General features: G+C 52.3%; 1 protein-coding gene across 1 annotated transcript in view; it reads right to left on the reverse strand.

The window, feature by feature from the left end:
- Positions 1-19,839, reverse strand: part of SEC24B (SEC24 homolog B, COPII coat complex component) — a 67,357-nt gene that overhangs the window by 33,126 nt on the left and 14,392 nt on the right. Inside the window, exon 2 of the mRNA XM_056116708.1 lies at positions 4,182-4,286. Coding sequence (XP_055972683.1) covers positions 4,182-4,286 — 105 coding nt within the window. The remainder of the gene's footprint in view (positions 1-4,181; positions 4,287-19,839) is intronic.

Here is a 19,839-nt window from a genome sequence, read left to right on the forward strand (position 1 = left end):
ACAAGAGAAAGATTTGGACCCTCTGGGGGTGGGAGGCAGCAGATGGAGTCAAGGGCACAGTCCTGAGGCTGGGTGGGGGGGTCTCCCGACCAGCACAGTGACCAGTGATCCTTCCAGCAGGCAGATGCAGGCTTCAGAGAGAGAAAACGAGAAGGAGCTTGGCGGGACCAGGCCCAGCAGTGGGTCTTGGGAGCAACGGGGGACTCCGTGTACCTCTGCGGCAGAAGCATCTGATGGCATCCCCGTCCAAACGAGATAGAGCAACTACACCCCGAGAGAAAGGCCAGCAACAGCTGACCAGCAGCTTCAACTCACAGGGAAAGACCACCTACATTGTGTCAGGAGCATTGAGCCAAACAGGCCAGTGGCACAGGGAGAGCCCCTACTGCCCTTCCACCCCCACCCGGCCACCTGGGCCCAGGGCCCAGCCCCTACTGCCCTTCTGTCCCCCCCCACCCCCCGTCACTTGGGCCCAGGGGAAAGCCCCTACTGCCCTCCTGCCCCTACCTGGTCACTTGGCACCAGAGGACAACCCCTACTGACCTCCTGCCCCCACCCAGTCATTCGGGGCCAAGGGGAGGTCACCTGCTGCCCTCCCGCCCCTACCCGGTCACCTGGAGCCAGGAGACAGCTCCTACTGCCCTCCTCTCCCCACCCGGTCACCTGGGGTCAGGGGCCAGCCCCTACTGCCCTCTCGCCCCCACCCGGTCACTTGGGGCCAAGGGAGGTCACCTACTGCCCTTCTGTCAGACAGATGCCTGGACAGACACAGACGTGCCAGGGAGTGTGGATGCAGGAGGGTCGCTGCCCCCCGCTGGCCGAGCACGGCTGCTTGGATGATCCCTTGGTTCCCCCTGTTGCCAAGTCGCTGCTGACTCTCTTCCCTGCCCACCGCAGAGGCCCACCAAGGCGACTCAGACAGGACTGGCGAATGGATGAGCTTGAGGAGAGTCAGGAATTTAGAAAAGAACCACCTGGGTCCCCCAAATAACCCACTCTTCAGCCTGCTCCCCTCGACACAAGCACACTCGACCTTCAGAAGCGTCTAACCAAGGTGAGCCGCTGACAGGCCGCAGTGCATGCCCGGCCCCTGCCCTGCACCGGGGAGAGAGACAACTGCCCTGCCTCCACACTGAGCCGGGAGCAGCCTCCAAGCACCACTAGGGGTGTCCCCCCCCATACACACACACCCACAAGACTGTCCCTAATGAAAAAAGCAACACACACCCTCTTCAGGGGCCGGAGGGATGGTCCAGCCTCGCATGGGTCAATCTGGGTTCTCTCCCTGGCACTGCAACTAGTACCCAAGAACCCCCAGAAGTTCCTGAGCAGAGCAGGGTATGGCCTCCTGCCCCCTGCCCCATCCCAAGTGAACAAACAAATTGAAAAAGAAAACCTTACAACAATTTCCAAGTACAGGGAATTTTAAAAGAATAAATGATTAGGGGCCAGAGCAAAAGAACAGCGGGGAGGGCGCCTGCCTTGTGCTCAGCTGATCCGGGTTTGATCCCTTGTACCCCCATATGTGTCCCCAGCCACTTACCCCCTCCCCTGTTCCCAGAGTGATCCCTGAGCACCACAGGGAGTGGCCCAGAAACACATAAAATGCAGAGTCTGGTAGCAATGACCACGCACCACAGTCACACAGACAGTGGGTGGCTTCTGGAATAACCATCTCTGCTAAAGGAAGCAGAGACTGGGGACGACTGGGGAATCACTCCAGGCGGAGCGACAGCAGTGGGAAGTGTGTGAGGGGTCAGAAGTGCACAGAAGCAAGGCTCAGAGATTCAGGGGAACATATGAAAAACATGCAATCTGAAGGGGCTGCCACTGGCTGAGGCTAGTGTAAACTGGTATCAAAATAATGTAATAGTAACAGCCTGGCAGTGAAGTATTCAATATGGCAAAAACAGTAAAAAGCCTCACAATGGAGACGGTACTGGGGAGGACAGTGCAACAGTGTCACAGTGCTACAGTAACAGATCATAATTGACTGCATAAGCCAAAAACCTTTGAGTCAGCCTGAACCTAGAGGGAACAGCGACAGGGGAGGAAAGCTCTTCCTTACTATGAAACCTCGGCTCACAGACAAGGGCAAAAGGTTAGAAGTAGGAACCCCCCAACGTTAAAGTAAGTGGGCAGCTATTTGGTAAACGAGACATTTACAAAATACCAAATAATTTCCCCACAATAACTCATAAATTTCAAGGGGGATTTTTTTGTTTTTGTTTTTGTTTCTTTACAGTGGAAAACATCAGGCAAACACCGACTCAGTCAAAGCTCAAATTTCTTGTCATCAACGTGGGAATAAACCAAACACCAAGTATAGGATGGATTGAGAAAACAACCTCACTTCAGTGCTCATCCTGTCCGACTGTAGGACTTCAATCTAATCATAGTCGAGGGCCAGGTAACCCCAAACCAAAGGACATTCTACAACATAACTGACCTGCATTCTTCAAAAACATCATGGTTGGGGCAGGAGCGAGCACAGCAGGGAGGGAACTTGCTCTGTGTGCAGCCAAGCCGGGTTCAATCCCTGCCATCCCTAAGCTCCACCAGGAGTGATTCCTGAGTGATTCCAGAGCCAGGAAGAACCTCTGAGCATCGCCAGGTATGGCTAAAACCGCCTCCCCTCACCACCAAAAAAATAGTAATAAATAAAAATTCAGGAAAAAAAAGAAGGTTAAGGAACTGTTCCAGATTAAACGAGTCTAAACAGAAATACAACTAAACCCACTGCGTGCCCTAGACTGGGTCCTGGTGTGTGAAGATGTCAGATCATTCTTACTTCTCTTTCTTTCTTTCTTTCTTTCTTTCTTTCTTTCTTTCTTTCTTTCTTAGGTTCCTGGGCCACCCCTGTGGTGCTCAGTGCTTACTCCTGGCTTTGTGCTCAGGAATCACTGCTGGTGGGTAAGGGGTGGGTGGGAACCATACAGGGTGTCGGGGACTGAACCTAGGTCGGCCACGTGCGAGGCAAGTACTGTAACCCCTGAGCCATCTCTCAAGTTCCCAAAATATAAGCTCTTGCTGAGACAGCTGGTGAGATGTGACTCTGGATGTGTAGCAGGCCTTACTTCATCACTGTTCGGTTACTCATACCTGTGTTGTGTCTCTGTCAGTTAAGGCACTTTCCTTATAATCACAAAGGTGAAAGGCTGAAATTGCCAATTTACGTTCAAATGAATGTAGTGGGGGAAATGGCTAACAGAATTATATATCAAATGCGGTAAAATGGTTTCTCTGGGCAAAGGTTTTTGGGAGTTTCTTCTTTTTAAAAAAAACTTTGGGCCACACTCAGGGATGTTCCTGGCTCTGTGCTCAGGGATCACTCCCAGTAGGGTCCAGGGACCATACAGGGTCAACCGTGTGCAAGGAAAATGTCCTGCCCTCTGAGCTATCACTACGGCCCCTTGGGAATTTCTTTCACTTTTCCTTAACTTCCTCTAAGAGTGAAATTATATAAAACTCAAAATTAAAGACCTGAGGCCCGAGGGCAGAGGGATAGTATGGTGGGTAAGGCAAATGCCTTGTATAGATCAAGGCTCCACGGCTCCTGGGCTTAAAATTCTTATAAACAAACAAGAACCAGAGGCCTTTAGTGAGCTGGAGCAAATCCTCCCATCAACAACGAAGATAACGAGGAAACTCAAGCCAACCATCAAGAACCAAAGATCTCCCTGCCTGCTGCAGGCTGATACTACTGGGGGCTCAAACCTTTTCAGGGTAAGAAGGATCAAAGGGAATTACAAGAATCACTGTCCCATTTTCTCCCATTATTATAAAATCATATTCTGGTGTTTTGTTTAGTCACATGCACAGCAGAAAATAAAACACTCCCAGAGGCTGGCTAGAGCTAAAGCATCAGCGAGGCTCATTGCTTTGCGTGAGGCATGAGAACATGTATTTCCGACGGAAGCAAGCACTGTGGTTCTGAAAGCAGTCCAGTCACCCATGACAGGGCAAAGGTGAGCAAAGGATGAAAAACAAAGCCAACAGGCGGGCACAGGCAGGCAGAACACCTGACTTCCGGTGGCCCAACCTCGCTGAACCCAGGCCCAGGACATCCACTGAGCCGAAACCTCACGGACACCTTTGGAAAGGCAGACACGGAGGGTAGACACCAAAGGGGGGCACGAAAAGGAAAAACAACAAGGGATGGGGGTAGAGCTAGAGCAGACCTGCTTCCTCATCCTCCTCCTCCTCGTCATCGTCATCGGACGTGGATGACAAGGGCGTCGCTGCGGAGCTAGCTCGGTTACTAACATAGTCACCGTACTGCGCGCCTGTGAAGTGGAGAGCACAAACACGAGAGTCAGACCAACAGGGAGACGAGAAGGACATTTTGACAATGCATTCACAGTGTGAAAAGAACGTAATGGCATTCCAAAGAACACCCCACATGCATATTAATACCGGCCAATATGTGACAGACACCGTTAGTTGAGTCCAAGTAGCTTTCCTACGAAGGGACCGACCAAGAGGGAAGCAGCGCCCTGCGTTACGCGGATGATACTGTGGGAACCAGACGACGGTCTCTGAGCGCTGGATGGGAGTGCCCGCCTTTTCCCTCCTTACCCTTCGCACTGTGGTGGGTTCCTCGGTGAGCGGCAAGCCTGGCTACTGAGATATCTTTCTACCACATGGGGCTGGCACCTGCCTTAGCTAATACCACCTCAGTGGCAACTCTCTCCCCATAACGGGAAAAGAATGACAGTTAAGGGAAAAATAACTGCATTTGCATAATTCTTTGACCCTAGCAAACTCTCAAATATAAAAATTTTTTAAAAAGGAGGGGCAGAGGAATGAATGTGTGTGTGTGTGTGTGTGTGTGTGTGTGTGTGTGTGTGTGTGCGCGCACGCGCGCTATGAATTGTGCCCCTACTGGCGGTTCTCAGGGGTGGCTCCTGGCTCTGCACTCAGGAATCACACCTGGCTGGTGGACTTCGGGCACCTTAGGGAATGCCAGGGACCAAGCCCGGGTTGGCCACATGCAAGGCAAGCTCTCCGCCCACTGTACCATGGTTCTGCACCCCCAAAAAGTAAATTTTCTGAGCTGCCAGAGGCCTGCAGTTCAGTGCCTGTGTGTGCTCCTGTGTTCGCATCCCATGAGACAGGCTGGCCGCACCAACCCGGAGCAAAACGCCACAGCTGATCCTGCCCTAGAAAGAGCCCATTGGGTTTTGTTCTTTTTTTTTTTTTAAATCATTTTATGAATCTGGAAAAACGTCCTCAAAAGTTTTAAGAGTGGAAAGAGAGCAGTGTTAATCAAAAACAAAGACACTTCATAATCAGACCGTGGGCGCACTCGCAGCCGGCTCTTCCCCGCGTGCTGCCCCCACAGGGACAAACAGGACTCCTCCAAAGAGTGACCAACCCGGACCCAGAAAGATGGCCCAGCGGCCACTAGCCCAGGTTTCTCCCTGGCACCTCAGATGGTCCTCCAAGCATCACCAAGAGGAATCCCTGAGCGCAGAACCAGGAGCAATCCCTGAGCAATGCCAGGTATGGCCCAAAAAACAAAAACAGAGACAAAGAGAGAAAGACAGAGACAGAGACAGAGAAAGACAGAGACAGAGACAAAGACAGAGAGTCAGAGCCAGAGAGAGCCAGAGACAGAGAGAGCCAGAAAGACAGACAGAGAGACAGAGACAGAGGGAGAAGGCCACTAAGTGTTAAAAGTCAAGCTTAGATGCAAGCAAAGTTTAGTGTGCAGGGAGAAATGCCTTCCACCAAGGCTGAAGAAAAGCCCACCCATCTTCTCGAAATGTTGTTTAAATGTCCATAAAATAACAGCTACCACCGATTCATCTAAGGACATAAAACTCAATGAAAAACCAGTTCAGGCAATATTTGAAATACACTAGATGCCCTGAAAGACCAAGCTCAGGATGGCAAGGTTTTCTCCAAATGCAAACGTGGCCAACACCAGCAGCGTGGGAGATCTGTGAAGAACCTCATCGCTAAGTCCCAGGACACACTCTCAGAGCAAAAACTCAACTTCAGGATTTCTTTAAAAATGGACATAAATATTCATAAACATAATAGACAAAGAAGAGGGAAAAAACACGGAGAAATCCCACTCACGGATGGAGTAAGAATGGCAACAGTAGGCAAAACCCGAAGAGACATCGTCCCTGACGAGTTGTGCAGGGAGCTGGCTCCGGAGTCGAGGGAGCCAAAGGTCAGGGCAAGGGAAACAAGTGGGAGGTCAGATTCCCCTCACCTTCCTCCACCTCTACAAACTACCAACAGACTTCACTTGCTACTGCAAATAGCCAATGTTTCACTGGGGGGGAAAGGGATGCCGCTCTGCAATATGAAATACTGGTGGCGCGGTTACAAGAGTGGAGGGCCGGGCGCCTGGCAGAACAACGCTGCGTCATCTTATCCGAGAACACACTCCAACGTACCACAGCACGATTAGACTTGACTCTCCTGGGAAAAAGATGCGATCCTTCCAGAGCCTTCCAGAGCCACGCAGGAGCTGAGACCGGGACTTGGGTCTTTTGGGCAGGAGAGTGCTCCGGGAGCCGGAAAGCAGCCTCGGCATGTTGGGAGGCTCACCTTGGAGCTGGGCACCAAGCTTGGTCTCCTAAGCACTACTGGGCTGACCAAGCACTGAGTTGAAAACAGCCCAGGGACCACCAGGTGTGACCTCCGCCCCTCCCCCTCTGGCAACTATAACAGCAAAAAAGATTGAAGCTTTTTCTCCCGCTGTATTTAGTAATTAAAATAAGAATTTAGCCTTTTTGGCTAGTCCAAGTACAACCCTGTTAAAAGCTTAGAACCACTAACGGCCTAAGAATATGGTGTTTGGGGGCCTGAGAGGTAGTATAGAGGGGAAGGTGCTTGTCTTGCACTTTGCCACCCTGAGTTCAATCTCCAGTACCCCCATATGGTCGCTAAGCAGTGCTAGGAGTAAGCCCTGAGCATCACCAAATGTGCATCCAAGAAGAAAAGAATAGGTGGCTTTAGTTAATTAACCTCTAGCAAAAGAATAGTTTTGCTGGAGCGATAGCACAGGTAGGGCGTTCGCCTTACAAGCGGCCAACATGGCCGACCCGAGTTCGATTCCTCCGCCCCTCTCGGAGAGCCCGGCAAGCTACTGAGAGTATTTGATATGCCAGACACAGTAACAACAAAGTCTCCAATGGAGACGTTACTGGGCCCGCTCGAGCAAATCGACGATCAATGGGAGGGCCTTTACCTTTACCTTAACCTCTAGCAAAAGAATAGTTAAGAACCTCAGGTTAAGAATCAATCCATCTATCAGTGTCCTGCTCAAGGACAAGGTGAGGACATACAAATCCCTACCCACGCTGAGGCTGGAGTGATGGTCCAGTGGGGAGGGTGATTGCCTTGCACACATCTGAACTAGGTTCAATTCCTGACACCCCCAGATGTTCTCTCGAGCACCACTAGTAGTGATCCCTGAGTGCAGGGCCAGGAGTAAGCCCTCTGCATCGCTGGGTGTGGCCCCCAAACAAACACAAAATGAAACAGATGGCAGCAAATGGATATTTCCAGTCAGAAAGGCCTACGGCCCCCACCCAGAGCCTCTCAAGAGGCTGAGCCCAGGTATGGAGCACACAGGAGCAAGCGGGACGGGGCGGGACGCGGTGGCTTCCTCCGGAGCTCAGCCCAGAGGACACCACAGCCAACACGGAGCAATGCTGTATCTGAGGGGAGCTTTAAGGCCCAAGTCCAGTGATGCCTGAAGTAAGGTGCACTTCACCTCATGGGCTCTGGAGACTGTGAGGGCCTTGTTCCTGAAAGGACACCACAGGGAGCGGTCCCCAAAGCGCTCTCGAGAAGAATTCTCTAGGAAACCGTCTCCTTGGGGGCGCTTCAAAGAGAGCAGCACGACTGTTCCTGAGACACAGCTACCCTGGGAACATGCCTCAGTGAGGAGGATGAATCCCAGGAGAGTGGGGGGGGGGGGGGGAGATGCTGTGTGAAATTCAGCCCTCAGACACCTGAGACATGACTCTCACCTAAGTGGTCTTCACAGGAGGAATAAACGCTGCTCAGAGACTTCCCAAGATTCCCACCAAAAATTGGGTTTAGGGGGACTAATCCCCATAGTACACTTTCTTAAAATGGACCCGTCTAAGGAAACTCCAGGGTAAACTACAGCCTCTCTCTCACGCTACACAGGAAGCATGGTCCCTTCATATATCCTCCAACTGATATAGCAAGAGTCATCCTGGGACGTGTGGTATGTCTGTCAGGTACTAATGGGCAACTGTCCTTCCCTTCAGAGGAGGACCTGGGAGAGGTGAGGGTTGTAGGAGAGAATGGTGGGTAAGACAACTGCCTGCACACAGCTGACCCCGGTTTGATTCCTGGGCTCAATGTCCCCCCAAGTCCTTCCAGAGGAGATCCCCAAGCCCAGAGCCCGGAGTAAACCCCGTACACCACCAGCTATGGCCCTCAAATGAAAATAATAATAAACGATGAATCAGGTCAGTAAAGCTAGAGGGATTCTTCATGGTGCAGTACCTGTGTGAGACCTGTCAGGAACACTGAGTGAGGCTGGGAGACTAACTCGGATATGTGGAAAAGGAGGCGAGAGGTACAGAGCTGGACCTATTGGATTATTCTACACCGCATGCTCCAGCACTATCAAACTAGCCACGCTTCAGAGAGGTCCCTAAGAGGAGATGGCTGGAGAGACGCCGTATGCCTGGCAGCTACAGTGGGGACTCTGGGCTCAGTGCTAGGCCGGCCACTCTTGGCCAACAGGTACTTGGCAAGCGACTACACTCATTCTCTCTCCCATCATTGGTAAAGTAAGGTGGCAACTTCGATGAGCTCTTGCGAGGAGTCAATGAATTACTCTACTCCAGGGCTCAGGATGGCACCTGAGACAAACTAAATAAAACACAAGTATGAGATATTATCACTGAATGTGTTTTTTCATATTTAATGAAAACCAATCATTTCTATCAATTGTCCCTAGGACAAATCATGAATTAGAAAAAAAGAATTTTTCTTATATAAGTGTTATCACAACATAGATTCTTCTAAAATTCTCTCAAAAACAAGTAGACCTTTTTTTAAGTCTATGCTGTTTGTTTTAAATAAATACATTGGATAAGAACTTAGATAAAAATTCTATTTGCATTGCACACAGCCAACCTGGGCTCAAAACCTGGAATCCCTTATGGTCCCTCAAGCACTGCCAGGAATGATCCTTGAGCACAGAGCCAGGAGTAAGCCCTGAGTAAAACCAGGTGTGGCCCCCAAACAAACAAATAAACAAAAAAGGGCTGCCAACACTACCTAGTCATGGAAGACCACTATAGCACTGTAGCACTGTCCTCCCACTGTTCATCGATTTGCTCGAGTGGGCACCAGTAACATCTCTATTGTGAGACTTGTTACTGTTTTTGGCATATCGAATACACCACGGGGAGCTTGCCAGGCTCTGCCGTGCGGGCGGGATACACTTGGTAGCTTGCTGGGCTCTCCGAGAGGGACAGAGGAATCAAACCCGGGTTGGCCATGTGCAAGGCAAACGCCCTACCCACTCTGCTATCTCTCCAGTCCAAGTCTGTAAAACATTTTAAAAATTAAAAAAGAAAAAAAGAAGCAAGGCACCAATACACTCAAATGACTCCTTTAACACCAGTGAATTTCTGACATCTGATTTAATACGGGGGGGGGGGTAATAACCAATGTAAATTATGTCATATTTTCACAAAATACTGAGATAGCATATAATCTAAACAAACTTAGTACTTAGATACCATAAACGGTTTGAAAAACAGCCACATGGGTTAAAAAGAATCAATTCTGTGGGACCAGGAAATGAAAATTAAAATATAAAGAAAAAGAAAATTCCACGTGGCATTTATCAGCATCATTATGAGATGTGCACTAAACATACTTTAAAACTATTTTATCATATTTATAATTATTTACTAATAAAATCTTTCTTCCTAACTCCTCTGAACAAAAAAGGCAGCACAGGAAATTTATTTTATTTTATTTTCAGATTTAGTACATGGGAGTATTTTTTTTTTTTTTAAAGAGGCTCCTATCCAGCTGTGCTAAGGGCTAACTCCTGGGTCTGTGCTCAGGGACCAGTTGGGGACCTGTGCTCAGGTGTTTGGGGAACCAGCTGGGGTGTCAGAGATCAAACTCAGGTTGGCTGTGTGCAAGGCAAGCATCCTCCCTGCCGCGCCAGCTCTCCAGTCCTGGGAACACGTTCATCCTAATGCAGGATGATATTAATATTTTCTCAGGGATCTGTGTATTTTGCTCGGTTTGGAGCCACACCCAGTGGTACTCAGGGGTCAGTACTGGCAGGGCTCGGGAACCATAGGTGGTGTGCCAGGGATCAAATCCGGGTAGGCTGCATGCAAGGCCTGTGCCCTCCCGCTGTGCCATCTCCAGCCCCTCATTTCTGCTTGCATATTTTATTTATTTATTTGCTTCTTGGGTCACATCCGGCAATGCACAGGGGTTACTCTTGGCTCATACACTCAGGAATTACTCCTGGAGGTGCTCGGGCGACCATATGGGATGCTGGGAATTGAACCCAGGTTGGCCGTGTGCAAGGCAAATTGCCCTATCCGCTGTGGTATCGCTCCAGCTCCCTGGCTGTGTATTTTAAAGACAAATACCAGAGTCAGACATAGACAATGTGTCTACCCAGCACAGACGGCCTAAGAGAAAGCTCCTTGAGCATTTGAGGGATGTTGCACGCTCCTGTATGTCAGTCCCACAAGCACCACACACTGACTCACTGCCCGGCACTCAGAATCGACTGGCAAATAGAAAAGGACCCAGGGACTGCATCAGATCTTTGACATTTAAATTGGACGACAAGGAGTCGCGTTGCTTCTAAGATGGTTTACACTCATTTCTTTTACACTAGAGTTTATAATACCACAGGACAGCTTTCCTTGGATTAAAAATTTTAATCAGACTTCTAGACAAAGAATAAAACTTGTTTGAAAACGAGGGTGGCCTTACTGAACTAGGCTAAGACACCCTCCATAACATGACCTAAAGCTCTGCTCTAGGCATTTAGTCTAAACACAGAGGTCAATGATAACACATAATGCAGGTGCTGGGAAAAGGGCACCCCAGGGCTGTAAGTGACTGGGACTCAGGGAGGACTGGGCTTGGTAGGGGGGTGAGCAGAAGTCTCTGATTCTGCATCTACTCAATCTCCCTAAACCTCCAATTCCTCATCTGTAACAGGAAAGTAAATGTGATATGCCAGACTTATATGACGACCAAGTGAGAGGAAAAAGGTAAAGTCATTTTAAAAGCACACTCTGCAGCTTAATAATGATGTCACTGATTATCTACCACCTGGGAAAGGAAAAAAACCACAAACAAAAAGTTCTGGCAAATCACTTGGAAGGTTAAAAGGGGTTAAAAAACATAACCCAAGACCCGAAAGATAGATATCTACATCGCTCTTGCTCCCCAAACTGGGCCAAACATTTTTATTTTAATCGATAATAATGATAAATATGGAAACAACGGGACGCGGCGATTCACTAAATAAGGAAATCCTGGTGGAATTACGGTAAAAGGAACTATCGTGACGTCTGCACTCTGTGACAGAAGGTTGGGTCAGCAAGTTCCCACTTATACAGTCATGGAAAAGTGCATTGATATCAGAGGGATGAAAACCACAACTATATAATGTAATACGTATCACTATTTAAAAAGAAAAAACCATGCAAATATTTTAAAAAACTACAGACAAAATAAAAAATGGCATGTGGAGGGGGAGTCGTAAATAGACCGGAGTCAATGTACAGAGGAGAAACGGTATTTAAATTGTGACAAAAATCCCCCTGGCATTTCTTCTCTAAGTCCCAGGCCAGTGGGACCATCTGGGGCATGTTTGTGTGTGCATGCAACATACACAGGACAGGAACTCACAGGTATCTTTCTGCGGCGTCATTGAGGCCACGGGCGCGGCCGGGGGGCTGACTGTGGAAGTCTGTGGAGAGGGGGCTGCTGGCGGGACAGTGGATGCCGCCGAGCTGGCCGTCAGAGGCTGGACATTGGGGCTAACAGAACAGGATAAAGAATCTGCAACTGAAGGAGAGAAATGACGTTACCCACAGCAATGAACCCAGAACCTGGCAGACCCACAGGCACAGGGCTCAGTGGGACTGCGGGAATCCCGATGATCACTGAGAGGACAGAAGGCGAGGCCCACGTGGAGCTGCGGTCAACTGGGCGCTGGCCAGCTGGTCACGGGAACCTCCCCCTCTGCGGTTTGAGTGCTCCTGGCTGCAGTGCTCCTCACCATCCCATCCCGGGGTCAGGCACACGTCAGCGACGGTGCAGGCAGGACACGCTGGTACAGTGTTCAGGGACACGCACAGACCAGGCACTGACCAGGGATACTCGTCCTGATGCTGAACGGGGCACACTCATTCTGGAGCTGACGAGGGAACACTAGTCCTGGTGTGCCGACCAAGGAACACTCATCCTGGTGCTGACCGGGGGACACTCGTCCTGGCCTGACCAAGACACTCATCCAAGTGCTGACCAGGGGACACTCATGCTGGTGCACACCGGGAGACACTTGTCCTGATGCTAAGGAACATTGGTCCTGGCCTGACTGGGGACACTAGTCCTGGCCTGACTGGGGACACCTGTCCTGGCACTGACAAGGGGACACTCATCCTGGCACTGCCCGGGGGACACTCATCCTGGTGCTGACCAGGTACACACGGGGCTTGCCTTGTGGGGTCACATGTGTGCTGTGGTGTCGGGTTCCCACGCAATGTCACACGCAGCATCAGGGGCGGTGCTGGGACCCAACTTGCAGCCCTGGCCGGCAAGGGAGGCTCTGACACTGAGCTGTCCCCCTCTCAAACGGCAAGGATACTTTCCCAAAGTGTGTCCCACAGGCCCTTACCAGACGCAGCTGTTCTTCATGAACTAATAACCACTTTTGCAGTATTAATAACATTGGTACTTAGCGACATGGTACCTCAGGTATAAAGCGGTTCATGAACTCCTATTGCCGTATGCTATAAACCACCGCTCCTCACTGGCTGCTGCCAGTCAGATGCCACATTCACATGAGGCAAACGCAGGCCCAGAGGCAACAGGGGTTGGGCAGCTGGAATAAAGAGCAGATGGCCTGCTGTCCGCAGCAGAAGCTTCAGTCAACACACTGAGAACTACACTAACAGCCAGTGCCCACTGTGATAAATATGCCAGCGACCAGGGTCCACTGTGATAAATATGCCAGCGACCAAGGTCCACTGTGATAAATATGCCAGCGACCAGGGTCCACTGTGAGAAATATGCCAGCGACGAGGGTCCACTGTGAGAAATACCCCAATGACCAGAGTCCACTGTGAGGAATCACACCAACAACCAGTGTCCACTGTGAAATATGCCAGCAACCAGGGTCTGCTATGAGATACTACACCAATAACTAGCGTCCACTAGGAGAAATATGCCAGTGATCAGTGCCCACCATGAGAAAAACGCCAGCAACCAGGGTCCACTGTGAGAAACTACATCAACAACCAGGGTCCATTGTGAGAAATACGCCAATGACCAGTGTCCACCGTGAGAAATGATTCTGGTCACGAGTGTCCATTGCAGATGAGTGAAAGCCAATGTGAGCAGGCGTGTCCCCACGGCTGTGTTCAAGTGCAAGGAGAGGACACCCACTCCGATGGTGCGTGGATCTGGGCTGGACTGTGGAGAGACTTGCCAGGGAAGGAGGCTATCCTCCAGCAGGAGTCACAGGCAGAGCCAGAGACCAGGGGAGCACGGTGGTCCCGGGGCGCCCAAGTGCAGGCAGATATCGACCACAGGGCTGCATTTTCACACACAGGACGCCAAATTTGAGGTGTCTGAGGGTGAGAATACAGCATCATGGCCTGAGTGATGGCATAGCGGGGAGGGTGCTGGCCTTGCACGCAGACGCCTAGGTTGATCCCCGGCATCCTATATGGTCCCCCGAGCACCACCAGGAGTAATTCCTGAGTGCTGAGCCAGGAGCAACCCCTGAGCATCTCTGGGAGTGCCCCTCGCCCCAAAAAAATACTGCATTAGAGGCTGAAGAGGAAGAGCAATGGTAAGGCACCTGCCTTGCATGTAGCTGACCCAGTGTTGATCCCAGGCTCCCCAAAGGGCCCCTTGATCCTGCCAGGAATGCGTCCTGAGCACAGAGCCAAGAGGAAACCCCGAGCACCTCCGGATATGGCCCAAAACCCAAGGGTTAAAAAAACCCCACTCCGCTGCATTTTCTACTTGGAAGCTGCTGAGAGCAGATCTTCATGTGCTCACCACAGACAGAGGCGGTAATTATAGAAGGGGCAGGCGCGGTCAGACGCCCGTCATGGCATCGGGTGGGTGCGGGGCTGCGTATCTGGGTTTGTGATGGGATGACAGGGGAGGCGGAAGGGGAGGGTGTTGGAGCCCTCTTCATCCTGCTGTGCAGGGCAGTGGTCCCACTGGGGCAGGGACACACGCTGGCACTCTGGAGGGACAGGGTTAAAGTGCACAGCCTGTACTCTGCTCTGATCCCACACTGCAGGGGTCACTCCTGAGCACCCAGAATCAGAGAATGAAGCTGAGAGGCAGAGCATGGCATGTGCGCCCTGGGCAGTGGGGTGTGGGAGAGGGGGCCGTGCCCATCTGTTCCAAGCCTTGCCCGCCTGGCACCCCAAGCAAGGCCGGGTGCAACTCCTGAGTCCCACTGAGTGTGCTCCCACCCAAAGCAGTGAAGTGGGGCGTATGAGCCACATTAAGATCTTAAAGTGACCTGACTCCAACTGGTGCCACCAGTACAGTGTGGCAGAGGAGACAGCGTGGCACCACGGCCTGGTGGCGTCTACCTGGCTGCTTCCAGGACATTACTGGGGGTCCCTGGGGTGAGACCATGGTGTGAGGGGGCTGGTTTGGCCAAGCAGAGAAAGCAACAGGCGGTCGGCTGGCCACTCCAGGGACAGACACACAGGATTCCTGCCTGGCTAACGATCCAGCTTGTTTGTAGTCACTGGGAATTCCTTAAAGGCTGCACTGGCCAGAGAGCCACAAAAAAACAAGAAACCACGTTTGCTGTCTGCCAGCGTCAGGCCACTGAAAGATCATCAAAGCCGCGGAAGTGACCTGGCGGCCCGGTGGCCCATGGCAAACGTGAAGGGATGCCTCAACAGACAGTCGGGTGAGCAGATGAGGAGAGGGTGTCAAGGGGTGCAGGGCTTCCTTTCTGGTACAGGGTTCTTCTGCTGGAGGCATGACCTCAGCTCACAGCAGGAATCAAAACACCCTCAAAAAAGGACACCAAATGCCAGATCCTCTGGCAGAGACGGGCCAGTCTTCGGCTCGGAGGCCAGGGCCTGGCGAGCGAGTGCTGAGAAAACACACATTTCCTGGTGATCCCGAGTGATGCTTCCTGGAGTAGGGACGAGCTGCTCTCCCGTGGGGCCCCTTCCCATCCGTCCCCCGCTTCCTTCCTGTGGTTCCTCTGTCCCTCCAGCTGCACCCCTATCCCAGGCCAGGGTTCCCCCAGCGCGGGCGATTGTTGCCCTCTGGAGCCGACAGGGAGGAGCACAGTACCCAGGTGAGACACCATGGCGGGGCCTCTAGATGACCTGCGGGCCACCAAGATGCCTTGCTCTCCGCACAGCACCCACAGGGGCTCTCCAGATTCTGACACTGTCTGAGACGCCCCTCAGGGAAGCAGTTTCCCTGCCCACTCTCCAACTCATGCTTATTCCCTCAGGACCAAATTCTGTTCCCGTGGGAAGAGGAAGGAGAGCCCCCCAGGACACCCCCACTGGGGTAACAACTCTCAGAGACCTATTCTGCCCAGAGGGCTACTCTTCCCACACCATTTTTTTCCGTCTCCTCCTCCTGACTTACTTCTCTGAAGGAAAATAACTTGAACAGAGGGAGGTAAAACCCCTTTTGGAGCGTGGCTAACTCAGATAGAGCGATGCATCCCCATCTCCTCTGTCCCAAGGCTGAGCTGGTCTCTATGAAACCAGGAACGGGGGCCGGAGTGTCAGTACAGTCTGCAGGGCACTGGCCTTGCACACGGCCAACCCAGGTTCAATCCCCTGCACTCCATATGGTCCCCTGAGCCTGCCGGGGGTGATTCCTGAGCTGAGTCAGAGGTAAGCCCTGAGCAGCACCAGGTGTGATTCCCAAAACAAACAACAACAAAAAACCTGAAGGGAAACTGTTGGCTATCAACCCTAATTGTTCTAGCCTTCATCAGTGAACTGCCCCTTTTCTTCCCTCAGAGAAGCTCAGGGTGCGTTTATGAGCACCCCGACTCCCCCGAGTTTATCTTGAACCTTTCCTTGTGTTTTGCTTCTCCTTGTCACAGTCCCCAGATCAGTCCTGGTTTCTTATAAGTCAAACTTTCTGGTAACTCTGGACTTGGTATTTGAAGTGAACTATTTGCTTTTCTATTTCCCATAGAGCAATGTTCTTTTCTTAAACACAGAAAGACCGTTCATGCTATGCTCCTAATACTGGGGAACTGACTGATTCAAACATATCTACTTCTGGGCATTTGTCAGAATTACCTGACTCAGGCTTCGGTTGCCGTAGTTCCTAATACCCCCAAAAGGGTAAGGTTTTAGGGCCTTGGGAGACCCGAGACGAGTGCAAAGCTACCCTGGCATCAAAATGGGACAGTCTAGAGAGCATGAAAAGTACAGTCTTTTTTTTTTTTTTTTTTTGCTTTTTGGGTCACACCCGGCGATGCTCAGGGGTTATTCCTAGCTCATGCACTCAGGAATTACTCCTGGCGGTGCTCGGAGGACCATATGGGATGCTGGGATTCGAACCTGGGTCAGCCATATTGGCTGTGTGCAAGGCAAACGCCCTCCCCGCTGTGCTCTCGCTCCAGTCTCTGAAAGTACAGTCTTAATGCAAACTGTTATGACTTAAGAGACAGGACCCCCCATGGGGCAGGGCAAGCTGGACCGGCCTGAGGACTTAGTCTGGGATTTACGGTAAAAGCCTTGCTTGCTCTCAGAGTCCAGAGAACTAAGTTTTAGAATCTATATCTCTAACTGTGTTTATCCAAACAACTGCAAGCATTGATAAGAAGTAAACGTAACTGTTTGCACAACTAAAGGGAAAAAGAAAAGCAATGTAGATGTCCCTGGGAGGCAGAGGGTCTCCTTGCGTTACAACCCCTGCCTCCCGCCCCCCGCCCGGAGAATTCCCTCTGCTGAAACACTTTCCTCTGTGAATGATCAGTTACAGCCACGTGCAGCCGCACACCTCATCCCCCTCAGATGTGTGTTAAGGATGCGAGCAGCTCTGCATCCAACAAGCCATTCCGATCATCAGTCTGTGGGCCCCCGTCTCTTTGACTCTGCTGGGGAGGTGGCTCTCGGCCAGTTGCACACCCACACTTTGAACCCACAGGAAACAGCAGCGGTTAACAGCATGGCTCCCATGTGGCCCGCCCGATTCAGGACAAGCAGTGTAAGGTGTAGGAATGTCACCACGTGTGGGCTGACCCAACCTTAGCAGGCCCGGGGAGAGAAGGCAGAGACGGCCAGTGGGGGCAAGAGTGCGGCTGGGCAGGGCTGTGAAAGGCCTCAACAAATGCAATCAAGACGCCCGAGAGGCGGCGCCTTCCCATCTTCCAACGGAGTAAGATCTTCTTGACACTTGTTGTTGTTGTTGTTGGTGGTGGTGGTGGTGGTGGGGGGGGGGGAACAAAATGAAAACCAACCCCACCCGGACCTAGGCTGGGATTTATGGTTTTCTTTGTTCTATTTCCCCTATTAGGACAGGTCGTGGACCCGTCCCCCAGGTGCTTCCCCAGACCTACCTGTGTTTGTGGGCTGGCTGGGGGCGCCGACAAGCCCGTCGTGGGCAGCAGGGGGTCCGGGGGCTGCCCAGGCGCGGGGGCTGGTTCCGGGAAGGGCCTGTGGCTGTGGGTAGGGCTGGGGCAGGGTGGGCTGAGGCGGGAACGGAGGGTCCCTCGGCGGGGCCCTGGCGGCACGGGCACCCTGCGAGCTCAGGCCCGGGGCCCCGTAGGGCTCCCCGCTGGGCAGCGCGGGCAGCCCTGGGTAGGCAGCGCCGGAGGCCGGGGCCGCGGCGAAGTGGCCGGGCGCGGCGAGGAATCCCTGAGAGGTGGCGGGGGTGGCCGCGGGCAGCGGGCAGTAGTGAGTCCCTAGGGCCGGGTAGGGCTGGGAGGCACTGGGGTGCAGAGGGGCAGACCCGGGTGGGGGATGCGCAGGGCCCGGCATGGCGGAGCTTGGAGCTGGCCCTGCGTAGAGTCCCGCGTAGTAGCCGCCGCGCTGGCCATCCACGGGTGACGAGGCCATCTTCCCGGGTCCCTGCGGGTGCTGTCCGTAGACCAGAGGCGCTGGACCTAGGGGAGAGAGCAGAGGCTGCTGACCAGGGTCCAGGGGAGGCCGCGCGCCCGCCTGCCCGTGTCCTTGCAGAGGCGTGCAGCAGCCCACACCCGGGCAGCGTCCATGCACCTGGGCAAGGCCCCCGTCTGCGGACAAGCCTGGGGTGGCCAGCAGAGAAGGTGAGCCACATGGCAAGCCCACACTGAGGCCAGGACAGACCCTCAGCTCAGAGCCAGTCTCCTGCCAGGCCCCAGGTGTGAATCCTGGCTCGGAGGTCCCCTGGGCCCCACTGGGGTCACCCTGAGCACAGAGTCTCATTCTCCTAACTCTGAAAGAGCCTTGAATATGGCACTTTTTTAAAAAAAATCTCAGGGCTAGGACGAAGGAAACGTTACTGGGGCCTGCTCGAGGCAATCGACGAATAACAGGATGGTCGTGATTCGTGATTGTGATTATGGAGCAAAAGCTTCCCCTCACAGCCAAGGAAGGCTTCAAGCCACACTCTGCACAGCCCTCCCTGCTGCCATATTATGAAGCGGTGCAAAGCCCATGTTTTTCTCGAGTGTTAACGCCGTCCATTTTCTGTATTTAATCTTTGTTCCCTACAGCATGGACTTGCCTGCAGAATAAACCCTGTTAATATAGGAACATCATTAAACACTAACCTGAAATCTTTATATTAATGACTCCACTCACCCTCACACCTCTTGGAAGAAAGAGCATCGTCCACCCCCCACGGGTGTGAGTGACCAGGAACTGCTGGACAGTCGCAAGTTGGGAGGGGCAGGATGGGGAGCAAATCCAGCAGCCTGGGGCAGCTCCGCCCCTGGGAGTCCCAGCAGGGCCCACTGCCCAGCAAATGGTCAACGGGACCAGCAGTGCAACTCTGGCACTGACTGGGGTCGAGCCACCACAAACTTGAGCATCCTTCTCGATTCCTCGTTTTGTGGGACAGATCACCATGCCAGATCCCAAAGAGAGGATGAATGTTCCCAGCAAGTGCTTACTACTAAGACACAGGGTCATGACTCCGTATTCACAAAATGTTCAGAGCTCACGGACACAAAGAAGGTGTCGCCGGGTCACCCACCACAGGAATGGGTAAAAACATGACAAGGAAGAGTACTTATCTCTTGGACCTGAGGATCTGAGCTGGTTGCTGGATGGCACCCGGGCCAGCTAGCATCACATGGCTCTGATGTCCCTAGCCCAGGGAGACCCAGACTCTGCCTGCTGAGGGCTGAGCCCTCCCACAAGTCACTGAGGCACAACTTCAAAGCACTGATTTGGAAGACATGCAGAAACTGAGCTTGCATGTCCTTAGTTGGTTCCCAAGTCCTCCTGAAAACTACAGTGGGATCTGAACCTTTGGCCACGCACATGCATGTTCTCTGAAAGACACAACTCCTCAGTCTACACAGTGTCTACACTGTTACAGCTCCAGCAAGCACAAAGGGAAGCGGAACTCAGATAACGCCGCTTTACCAGCTTATGATTC

Source organism: Sorex fumeus, unplaced genomic scaffold, assembly GCF_029834395.1.
Source record: "Sorex fumeus unplaced genomic scaffold, SorFum_2.1 ptg000033l, whole genome shotgun sequence".
In the NCBI taxonomy this organism is placed as follows: Eukaryota; Metazoa; Chordata; class Mammalia; order Eulipotyphla; family Soricidae; genus Sorex; species Sorex fumeus.